The following is an 11857-nucleotide window of genomic DNA, read 5'->3' on the forward strand; positions in this document are numbered from 1 at the left end:
ATTTGACTGCGCGACAAAGATTTGAGTGTCACTGTATTTGCATTTTTTTTTAACTGGCGGTATATATACATTTGATGACGGTAGTGTCGTTAAGCTCTGCAAACTTCATACATACGAAATTGTATATCCTGAATGGTTGCATACATGTATAAACCTTCTATATTACGCGCACTTCTAAGATCAGATACCCACTAAAGTACGCCAATTTACTCTATATGTGACAACTCATTGAAAGCCCTGTAAGCTAAAATAAAGAACCTATAAACGTCATATAAACACCAATCTCTCCGCTTTTCCCCGTGTGTTTGAAATGTTTACTGCCGCTGTTAAACCTGCTTAAACCACCAGCTCGCTTAATTACGTCACCACAATATAAGAGCCTGCATCTGTAAAGCGGGTTCAAGGGGCAAGATTGATTTTTTTGTTGGTAAAAAGTTTTTGTTACAGTTTGCATTGTGAAACTTAACAAACGCGTGTTTTAAATCTATAAAAATCACCATCAGATTTTCATTTAAGAACCGGTCAGGTCAATAACCCAGTATTCACATAAAACTTACCTGGAAAATTATTATTAATTACTATTAATTCAGTCTTGAGATGGCTATATCTGAGTCGACTTAGAAGTAACTTGCAAGTCTACAAATGTCGACTTGAATACATTTGATCATAAATATGTTCCTAGACAAGTACATATTACTGACAGTGCAAGTGACTGAATGTATATCATGGACATATGATCATACTTGCGGGGTTCTTCTATAACTACCTATACCTTCTGTAACTAGAAATATAACTATGTTGTTTTATATAGGGATTTACCGTGGGTTATTCTTCAGCATACTCCTTACAGCGCATTTACTTACCTTACCCCTCACTTTACATCACTGTCACCAATTCACAAGCTTGATCACTGGAGCCTGCACGGTGTACGTAGGCTTGTTTAGGCTCAGCCTCGTCACTTATCCTCGCGCGGAAGTACTTGATCAGCATTCTTTAATAATCGTTTCATGTGTTGGTCAGAACATGAAGGTATATATACCTCGATGGTTAAAACGATATTGTGTATACTTCAGATAAAGTGAATGCGTGTGTTCCAAAGGTTGAGCTTTTGTGTTTTCTGACAGCAGTTCGTGTGTCATCACCATGACCCCAGTGACCTCAAAGTTGTAGATTTCTGTTCAAAATTTGCTACTGGTGGCAGTGATGTAAAGCAAACGTAGAGATCGGCCCATGTGCTGTTAGACTGCATAGCTCTGCCTTCACCCATGTATCTTTTCCATGCCATACCCTTTAACTGATTTCTCTTAGTCTCAGCACAAACGAAACCAGACTGACATTTACAGTCATCTGCTATACATATACACGGCAAAGCTACTAACCGCTGTGTGACACTAACCACAGGTAGTCAGCACTCCTTCATTTATTTATTTATTTGATCGGTGTTTTACGTTTCACGTTTACGACGGCCAGCAATATGGTAAGACGAAAAGTGGGCAGAGCCTGGGGGAAACCATCGACCATCTGCAGGTTGCGAGGAGAGCTTCTCAAGTACGTCCAGAGAGAAAGCTGGATTTGAACTCACAGCGACTCTAGTACTGAGAGGCTCCTGGGTCGTTGGGCAGCGCTGGAAACACGAAGGAAAACGCTCATCATATTAACGAAAGTAAATATGCATTTGGTGTCACCAAAAAACACTCCCACCCAAAGACGCGAGGCCTCAGGTATCGTATGTATGTTCACTCGATAATATTGGTTCATGGGTAAGAGACAGTTCAAGTTTGCGGCAATATTCGATCAATTCTTGTTTATTTGTTTTCACAACGCCAACAAAGCGTATCAGTTGTATTAATTCTGTACACAATGTACTTAGTTCAGTTGAAAGCTAACTGGAGAGGGAACAGGCGCCGCAGATATTTGATGGTAAGGGTAAACAGTCGTATGTGAAGATATTTTTGCGTTGTTACGCCTCCGGCATATCTCGTACATTATGTATAAAACCATTATGTATATCAGAGCTCTTATCAGAACGACACGTAAACAAGGCATGACACAGGAACGATCTATATGGATGGGATCAGTATAGATCGACATGAGGAACGCCGGAATTGTCAGAAACAAATCGATAGCAAGCAACTTGATCCAAATCCTTTCCAGAAATAGATGCCTGATCTGAAAGTAACCTCTTCGGCTTGATAAACTAATTACAAGGGAAATGTATACCCTCCTTTCCCGAAACACACTTAATTTCGCCATCGTGCATAAAAGGGTTTCTCCGAATCTTGTGGCCATAAATAGGTGTTCCGGTTTATCTTTTGATGCGCATGTGTAGATCATGCAGCAGTCTTTGAACTCTTTGATAGCTGGTAGAACATGATCTTGGTGGATTAGGTTATCTCATACAAACTGAATACCTCTAAGACTGTGTAAGACAACTATTCAAAGATGTATTCTAAAATAATACAAAACAAGAGCGAGAATTTTTTTCTGAAAATTATGTGTATTCACTGTTTGACGTACAAATGTGCTCGATACTGTCTTTCAAAATTCAACGAGTTACACAAAGATACATCAAAACATTTCCCTTCCGAATAATACACCAGTTATACAACTTCCCTAATTACCATGTGTGCCTCTAACACTCGTTTTGGTGGACTGTCGAACAGGTAAAAACTTTTATTCACCAGAGAAGATCAAAAAGTGTGCTGCATGAAAACTATGAACCATACTGCCATAATGCTGAGCGGAGGCCTGTACCCCCACTGGATTCACCAAACAGTAAATTGCGTTCCATACCAGTTCAAACTGTCCAAGGAGGCAGTTTATCTTCGGGCTTCTCGAGTATTTATGAACAGAATCTCTATAATTCGCCAGGGGGTAAAACCACAGGACAAATGCTACTGTTCTTTAGTTGCATCTTTGCTCCTTATCATGAAATTTCAATACAAACAACATGAGGATAAATTTTTGAATGAGAAAAACTCAATAATGATATCTTTGGACCATACTGAGTAGTTTTAACCTTGTTAATGTTCCATATTTTTTTTTATTTCTCACGAACCATTTATAGTGTACCTGATACATGTATGTAAAATCTAATGCTCTTGGTATCAAAGCGCTATTCTAATAATACATTGAAACAGTTTATTCGTCTCCATTGTTTCTACTGTACCTTTGGCTTAATATGATACTTCCGACAAGTCAACACAACTTTATTTCATCGTGACCACAACTGGTGGTATTGCAACAAACGAAGAATCTAACAGAACCTTTTAGAAACATTCTACTTCACGGAAAATACCTTCCAGGTTGAGCGTTAGTGGTGGTGGGGATCTTTATGACGACACACAACCACAGGAATGTGTGAATGGTGAAGAATGTAATCGCTCACGCTGCCCACCAATGTCCGTCTCACGGCTCCCATACCACGCGACCCTACAACAATAAACGCTGCATTCTCTTCTTTAGCAGCATCCACAATAGCTTCACCTGGTTTGCCGCCTACACTCTTCACTTTCCCACCAATCTGAAACATAAAAGAAAACGTCATAGGTACGGAAAGTACTCAAGAGTTTTAGACACAACTAGATGTTACATCTCACACATTTACTTCGTTATGAAATATGAATACACATCACTAGCATCAGATCTCCTTTGGAGTTTGTTCAAACTTGAGACAGGCGCAGCTCTCAAAACTTCCCCTTACTCCTAACCCAACTTGACCAACAGTATCCTGAGCTCAACCGGCGCCCGTTTATTTTTCCAGCTGTTTTCCTATCTTTTTTTTCTTCCATTGCTTGTTATCTACATGAAATCTTTTCCAGTAAACCCTAGTCAAATGGGGAACCTTTCTTGCCTAAAGTAATTGAGGGCAAAGGTAATGTTGTCTAACGTTCTTTCTTGTCTTTGACGATTTCTTGACAAATGGTAACCTAATGGTGTTATAGGAAAACAATGGTATTTACCCAGGTCATTAATGTGCAGGAAAAGAATAATCCTTTCTCACTGACAAAATTTTTAGCATAAATATAAACAAGGGTTTTACTCACGCCATGGTGCTTCAGTTTCTCTCCGAACTTGTGGAGAAGATTTTTAACACGAGCCTCCTCCTCATGCATTAGACTGGTCATGACAGTAATGTCCGTCAACACAACCGCTACAACAAACATACAGAAGTCAATTACACCTAATATATTACATTCTGACCAGTTAAAACTACTTTGTTAAACCGGAGATTGCTAGAAACAATCACCATCACACATGTTAAGAACAGCACGAGGACATATAAATAGCAATGAATTACAAACTGCTTTAATATGATCTCAGATGCACTGTGAACTTTACAGGACACCCTTGCATAACTGACAGGCACTACAACGAAAGAGCATTGTCCAAGTATTCATATTTATTTATTTCACTGGTGTTAAATAAAGCTATGCAGATACTGATATAACATAGGGTCAGGTTTATGAGTGGCAGAAAGCAGAGTGACAGAAGTAAACGATGGACTCTTGTCAGGTGTCTGACAATCCTTATGACCTTAGGTTGCAACAAGAGCTGTATTACAGCCTGTGGTCTCACTGGCCATGGTAATACAGACAGGATTTGCCCTCTCCTTAACCAATCACTTTCATCTTCTCCTGGTGTGCATAAAGTAATTAGCAGGCACGAGATCTTTGGATTTCCTAAATTATCAGGGAACAGACGGTCCTCCAGTCCAGTGAGCAATGCCTATTTTTGTTTAACAGCAAACAGGTTGAACTATATATTTTCTTTGCTAATAGCAAGCATCTGTATGTACCTTTTCCAGGTCAAGAGATAAAGGTAGGGCTACCACTTATCCAACTGACCTTTGATTATACCTTACTATCTGGAGTCAGCAGAACTTTTATTGTGTAACTATGTGTCTTATCTTAAACACTTTGAATCAACCACAGGTACAGACAGTTTGCAACGTAGTTGAACCCAACCTGCCCACTTAAAGTTTTAACATACCAACTCACTAAACATGTAGTTCTTAAAGTGAAAATTACAATGCTGTAAGTGTTTCAAAAAGATTGAAAAGTTACAAATTAATTTTGTGAAAACTTAAGTGCACATTTCCTTACAATGAGAGACAAATACCTACGTGATTGGATAACAGCATGATACTCTGGGCAGTGAACAAGTATCACTCGGTCATTGGCTCGATACATGTTCTTCATGTACCCTGAAAAGAGAGATACATAACTGAATAAATTATGTAACATAACGGAATAAATTATGTAACATAACTGAACAAATTATGTAACATAACAGAATAAATTGTGTAACATATCTACCATTAATCCTAAATTTGGCAACATCAAGTAACAAAATACAAGTTATTAACTGACTCCATTATCTTAACCATATCACACAGAAATGCAAAATATCTATCTGTAACAGATTAGTCACCAAACAATGCATTTTGTTTAATAAAGAGTAAAAATATGACAACATATCAGGTGAGCTTTGAGTTTGAATTCTTTTGTTGTTGAAAGTACAAGCAGACCTACTGAATTATCTACCTGGTGAAATATGTTAGGCAACCTTTCCTGACAGGAATTTACCGATCACCTGTCTCATCCTGTTCCAGAGGAACAAATGACACCTCTTTCAGAAACTTCTCAAGTTCACAAAAGTTCAGCTCCTCAATTTTCTCCCTCTTTCATCTACACTAAATTACCTTGCCTAAAACTTTTTCCAGATGCCCTTGTTACAGTAAATGTGACCAAAAACATTTCTGAAAGGTCACATGATAGAGTAGGACTTCTATTTATCTAGTAGGTCAAAGTGTTCGAACTTGAAAGTCACCTATATTCTGATGTCCAAGTTACGTCTTTATTCACACAAAATGTTACCGAGACATTAGATGCAAGTGACGTAAATTTGCTATTCACTGGGCACAACAGCAGAAGAAAAACATTTAAAGGTTGTTAATTAAATCTATAGAATAGTTATCAATAGAACTTATTTTCGATAAGACAATTACTCATGTTCAACGATTCTTAATGTGGCTGCTGTAAAGAATAACCTGAAATAGTGATTTTAGTTTTAAATGTTACATAGTTCTTGTTCTTGTGCAGTGGTTAAAAATATATGATCTTCCTTAACATACCTGGACAGATTTACATCAATATTAATTATCTACCTGGGTGTAACATTCCATGTTAATCTACTCTGATAACTGACATACATTATCATTTCACCACGACTCAAACATCAGCTCATGTCACTGTCCCTCAGTGAACAGCAAGTCTGTGATGAACAAAGCTTCTTAAATCATGCACAATCATGATATTAATAAATTAGCCCTAGATGTGAATATTAACATGCATGTGTTACTTATGTCTTAGCCATCAAGATTCCTAAGGGGTGGGCTTCCAATTGACCACCTGAATTAATATCATCTGTCCCTAATGCTGTATTCTCACACCTTAGGTATGAGAAGAGTAACACCTTTTAACCAAAGATTCAATGCTGCCTCCCCACTCGCGTATTCAAGTTATAAATAAAAGTAATGTGAGTTACACTGAAGGACATACCATCAGTACTATCTAGTGTAATAACAGACATCTGTTGGGACTCCTTCCATGCTGAGATGGTTACAGCACTGTCACTACTACTGTGACGGCAGACAGGCCCTTCGCCATCTAGGTCACAATTTCAAATTCATCTCTGTGTGATTTGACAGCAGCTTAAGCCAGGTGGCACTGGTTTTACTCTGGCTCTCCTAGGTTTTTACACTGTTATATAAGCGTAAAGTTCTTGATTATGGCATGAAACACCAATAAATATATATATATTTAAATGGATATCTGTACATAAATAACTCATAAGGACTGTTCACATTTAAATTTCCATCTGGATAGTTTTCTAACACTGTTTACACTTTAGCACTGTGCACCATGTCTTACACAGAAAAAAGTCAACACCAAAAGTGTCAATTATATTTCAGACATGTTGCACAGAAAACAAGTTATATAACAACTCTACTCCAACAAACAAGCCAAAAAGACCATACAAACACGTGTATAAAAAGACATCAACCACACAAGAAAATTAGTGCGCAAAAATTGCATCTAGCACATATCTACCATACCTTAAGCACCTGCGAGACACCAGTATGAACATTTTCATACCCAAACCTAGCATACACTCTCTTTTCCTTAACCTTACATGTAGCATTAAGCATTAAGTTGTACAGAGCAAGACATAGTTGTATAAAATATATCAGGGACCATAGCTTCAACATGTCTCCATGAAGGGCAAGGTGATGCAGCGTTTACTCTGGCTCTCTAACGTCAAAGGTATTTTCTGTATAATGGTGCAAGCAGTAGCCTATGACAGATTTCATGCTTTTATTTTGTGGCTTCTAAAATGACAAGAATGCTGACCTAGTTATCACGGATGTCCGAGAAAGCACCTTGGACTGAGCACAACATTTCCATAATTTTATGAAATTTTATGAAAACAGAAAACAGAAAAAAAACATTGTATCATATAGCTAATTAATTTTAAGCGTAATTTTAATTAGTTTTAAGTGTTGTCCTGTGAGATGGCGTCCTCTCATTTCCATAAACCTTTGGAGTTTCTAATGAATTTTGTACTGACTCTGATATCTGTTATTTATAAACTGCTGACTAAACGCTAAATGAATGACAAGAAATGTATTTGGGGAGACGAATGCAGTTTGGACAGAGACGGTATGCTACTGTCTATGTAAGAAAGAATGAAAATGTATATGAACATTATGAGACACTCTCACTTTAAAATCTGGCTAAAATTATGGTGCAACACTTTTCCATGGACTTAATGTTTCAAACAGAGAACATATCCCAGTACTGTTTGTTTCCAAATCATTTATTGTTTTGTACACATAAATCTTAATGAACCCAACAAAGTGAAAAACACTTCACCAGTCTTGTTTTTTGTTCTTTTCCCTAATTAGAAATCAGATCTTTCAGAGGGAGAACTGCCTTATAACTGGATAATTTTCATTAAATCCTGATTTGAAATTGAACACATCTAGTGTACAGGTACTGTACCTGTGTATACAAATGACATTACAGCTAACATCTGCACATTTCGGATGTCCTATTGAATATGTACAGGTACACAGAAAAGCTATGACCAAGATCGACTAGCACCTGTGCTCATGCTAGCTATACACATCTCATACCTGTTTTTAAATCTAGGTCTATCTGCAGGTCACATCATGGTGCACTTCTAGCAGGATGTTTAAATTTAGAACACTTCATTAACAGACCTCATAACAATGAAATGTAAATGATTTGAAGCCTATAACTACTTTATTAAACACAGGTATGTCAAAGCATACATCACTTCATAAGCAAAATATATACTGATCAGGTTTTTCTTATCTACTGGGTAGTATTAACAGGATTCCTTATAGCTCATGTTATGCACACATATACAACTGCATTCACTTGTTTAAACATGGAGGCCTATCACCAAAGCCTTGCACCCAGTGTCCATCCATGCATATAATGTCATGACATGGAGTATTCTGTTCTATACACAGGAGTTCTTTCATACCTGCCTTGCTGATTTTAATATGTTTAAGGGACTTGACTACAATAATATACTGTTAATAATAACATTGGTTAAGATATCTGGCAACATGATTATTAATTTATAGACACTAAAGTTTGAAATACTACAAATCATGTCATAAATTTCTTTGATAGTGACCGATTCACTCTTTAAACAAACTACCTGTACATGTAACAGCATTTTCACTGTTGGGTGCAGACGTATGCATGTACCTGCTAACATCTACTGCAAACAAAAGATTCATGCTGGTACATGTCTAGATCTACATGTATATTCAAGTATATGTTTATCTTACTGTAGTTTACTTTGGTTATTTATTCATTTATTCATTTTATTGTTGTTCTAACACGATAACCAAGGTTGTTTCACTAGTTTCCTAGTGTTTGAAAGAACAGTGTTTATGACCAATTTATTTGCATATGACCAAATTTACATCTGGTACTCATTAAAATAGCTCCCATGGTGTACCGTGTGGTTTTGATAAACTTTGTTATTGTTTTTTTTTCCATCAGGTTTTTTTCGGTTTTATATCAAGTATACAACAGATTATGTTACAAAATGTTACACAGGCCCTTCTTACATGTAGCACTATGATTAATACCTGGGCTAAGGTATTAAGGTATTTATTATTAACATTCTTTCAGCCAACGAAATGCTCAAATATGTCTATGCTCTCTTGACAGTTGACAGACCAAGGCATGGAAAGTGTAACAGGAGGTAAGTAATTTATTTATTTATTTGATTGATGTTTTACACCGTAGTCAAGAATATCTCGCTTATATGACGGCGGCCAGCATTATGGTGGGAAGAAACCGGGCAGAGCCCGGGGGAAACCTGTTACCATCCGCAGGTTGCTGGCAGACCTTCCCATGTACGGCCAAAGAGGAAGCCAGCATGAGCTGGATTTGAACTCAAGGCGACCGGGAGGTATGTAAGGTCCTAAACATGTACCACAACTTGGTTTCTGAACCTTGACAGTGAAGTCAGACATAGCAAATTAGAAGTGAAATGCAGCTTCAAAGAAACATGGGAATTACTGTATTCACTCTAAAAAATTCAACCCAAGAGTGCATTTTTAGACAAAAGAAAAAGGAATTATGAAACATAACTTTTGATGCTAAACTTTACATTCTTCCAGTAGACTGTCCTTATCCTGCCACCCAAAATAAACCCCACAACAGCCATCAGAATCAGAATCAGAATGATTAATTCAGTCTTTGATGAAAGTTTAGGTCAAATATGAAATACACTGGGACATCTGTAAGTTATTATCTCTCTAGAAGGTCTCATATCTTAACCTACTGTTAAAAAACTAGACACTTCACTAGAGTAAATATGCAAACCAAACATTCATATTGACCTCCATTGCCAATTCTTACATGTGAAACAAATTAAATCCACTAACAGAACTGATCTTACAGCAGATGGGATTATGTGTCACCACCCTCTCTGTTCTTGACTTTCTAGTCTATACACAGGAGCAGCAGAACCATTTCCGCAGTGAGAGAGCTAAGTATCAGATTAGCCCAGGATCCAGGAGCCTGTCTTAAACGAATGGCTGTGCTCTACACAAAAAAAAAACAAACAAACAAAAAAAACCTTCCCTCCAACACCCTTTGGGCCCCAACCACAGGACTCCATAACACATAGCCAAGGCATTCAAAAACTTTGCTCTACTGTAGAATATACCAACTTTACTTATTGGAATGTAAATCAAATGGCAAATCTAATAATGGCACAGTAGCTAGCAGTATGCCTCGTGAAGCGCATGTTAAAAGAGATTGTCAACAATTTGACAGACAGACAGACAAAAAGCCAACTCATGGACCTCAGGTGCACCAATCTACTTTCTAATGACTAGAGGTAGTGTATTACAATAACACAAGCGGAAGCCACAGGCACACCTGATTCAATGTGGTTATTTATTTGAATACTTAACATGATATTTAAGAATTTTTCACTAACACGATGATTACATAACAATGTGCCTTTGTTTACAATTAGAGAACATTGTGGTGCCCGGAGTAAACCAACACCCAGTCCCTTCTCCAGGTACCTGATCTAAGCCTGCAGTCAAACTATCACGAGATGGATTTGAACCTGTGACATATTAAGGCTGGGACTGATCTGGTTAAATTAAGTCAGAATGAACGAGTTAATTAAATCGTGCACACCGGATTATTTTCTAGTTTGAGGTTGATTGAAAAAAGCGAATGAGATTTTTTTTAAACGGAGAGAAAATATTTAACTATACTGGTATATAAATGAACGACAAAAGGAGAGATCAGTTGACTATACTTACATTCATAAGCCCAGTCAGAGTTTTCACTTTCGTCGATGGCGACAACCACCACTCTCTGACCTGCATGTGTATCTTTCTTCTGATCCGCCATTTCCTGTTAGTGAAACAAATGCAAAATAAGAGAGCTACAAACAGTGAAAACGGTCGCCGATGCTGAGCCCTGTTACACCACGCGCTGTACTGCTATGCTAGCCTGCATATAACTCAGGTTCATATATCAGAACATCCAGCAGTGTCAGCCAGATGGGATATCTATGTAGTACATGCACAGACTATATGGCACAAGTATGTCGGCAGCGAGACTTACGTTGCGACGTTCAAGCCTGTGGTTTACAGCGATTCAGAGCTGGTTGTGACAGAGGTGTTGTATTAGCTGGTTACTGGACAGATATAGAATCTGCATGCATTAGAGATAAGGGTCACGTTCCCTTTGCGGCTAACAATCACGAGCGGTAACTGACCTCTTGCTATCAAAACAGCGGCCTATTTCACTGTGACCTAGATGTGATGCGTTAGCAGCGTGTCATGTGACCCAAAAGCCGCAGCATAAACGATTCGCGACTGAGTGTGTGAACTGCACGTTGTGTAGAGGGTGTAGCCAACCTCTTGTTGACGACTGTTCCTGCTGTCACAGATTTGCTGGCCTTAAATACATCTGTTTAAATCCAAATTAGCCTTATATTTGTAGCTGGAAAATGTTAACGTGTTAAAAGCTTAAATGTCAAGGCCTCTGCATCTGAGACCAAATATAATATATGCGGGATTATCAGATGCACGTGACACATGGGGCATGAGTTCGTGTGATCTCAATAAATATTTAGACGCCCGAAACAACGTACCTATAGTCTTACCTAAAGGAAATTAGCAGTCTGTTTACCGTCGGAACGACACATCGTAACTTCTATCTTGTCTGTAATGGACAAAATGTCACATAGGTCTATTATATGTACCTGGTATAAG

At 37.9% G+C, this 11857-nt stretch overlaps 1 protein-coding gene across 2 annotated transcripts; it reads right to left on the minus strand.

Moving 5' to 3' along the window:
* Window positions 1-2466: 2466 nt before the first annotated feature.
* Window positions 2467-11408, minus strand: LOC135470024 (uncharacterized). Of its 2 annotated transcripts, none has more exons than XM_064748719.1 (5): window positions 11359-11408; window positions 10898-10991; window positions 5126-5206; window positions 4047-4153; window positions 2467-3523 (listed from the first exon to the last, which is right to left on the minus strand). In XM_064748719.1, exons 2-5 carry the CDS (start codon window positions 10986-10988, stop codon window positions 3314-3316), a joined length of 489 nt encoding a protein of 162 aa, XP_064604789.1. In that variant the 5' UTR covers window positions 10989-10991; window positions 11359-11408; the 3' UTR covers window positions 2467-3313. The 2 variants fall into 2 exon arrangements, with proteins under 2 accessions (XP_064604789.1, XP_064604788.1); XM_064748718.1 differs by lacking the exon at window positions 11359-11408 and adding an exon at window positions 11205-11352.
* Between the last annotated feature and the right edge of the window lie 449 nt (window positions 11409-11857).

This window comes from Liolophura sinensis, chromosome 7 (assembly GCF_032854445.1).
Source record: "Liolophura sinensis isolate JHLJ2023 chromosome 7, CUHK_Ljap_v2, whole genome shotgun sequence".
NCBI lineage: Eukaryota > Metazoa > Mollusca > Polyplacophora > Chitonida > Chitonidae > Liolophura > Liolophura sinensis.

What these genes read in the sequence shown, in the direction of transcription:
- LOC135470024 (XM_064748719.1), bottom strand. Translation starts at nt 10,988, where the DNA reads ATGGCGGATCAGAAGAAAGATACACATGCAGGTCAGAGAGTGGTGGTT. An exon ending in TCATGCTGTTATCCAATCAC is followed by an intron (nt 4,154 to 5,125) that starts GTAGGTATTTGT and finishes TGTTTGTTGTAG; the next exon opens with CGGTTGTGTTGACGGACATT. An exon ending in AGAAACTGAAGCACCATGGC is followed by an intron (nt 3,524 to 4,046) that starts GTGAGTAAAACC and finishes TTTATGTTTCAG; the next exon opens with ATTGGTGGGAAAGTGAAGAG.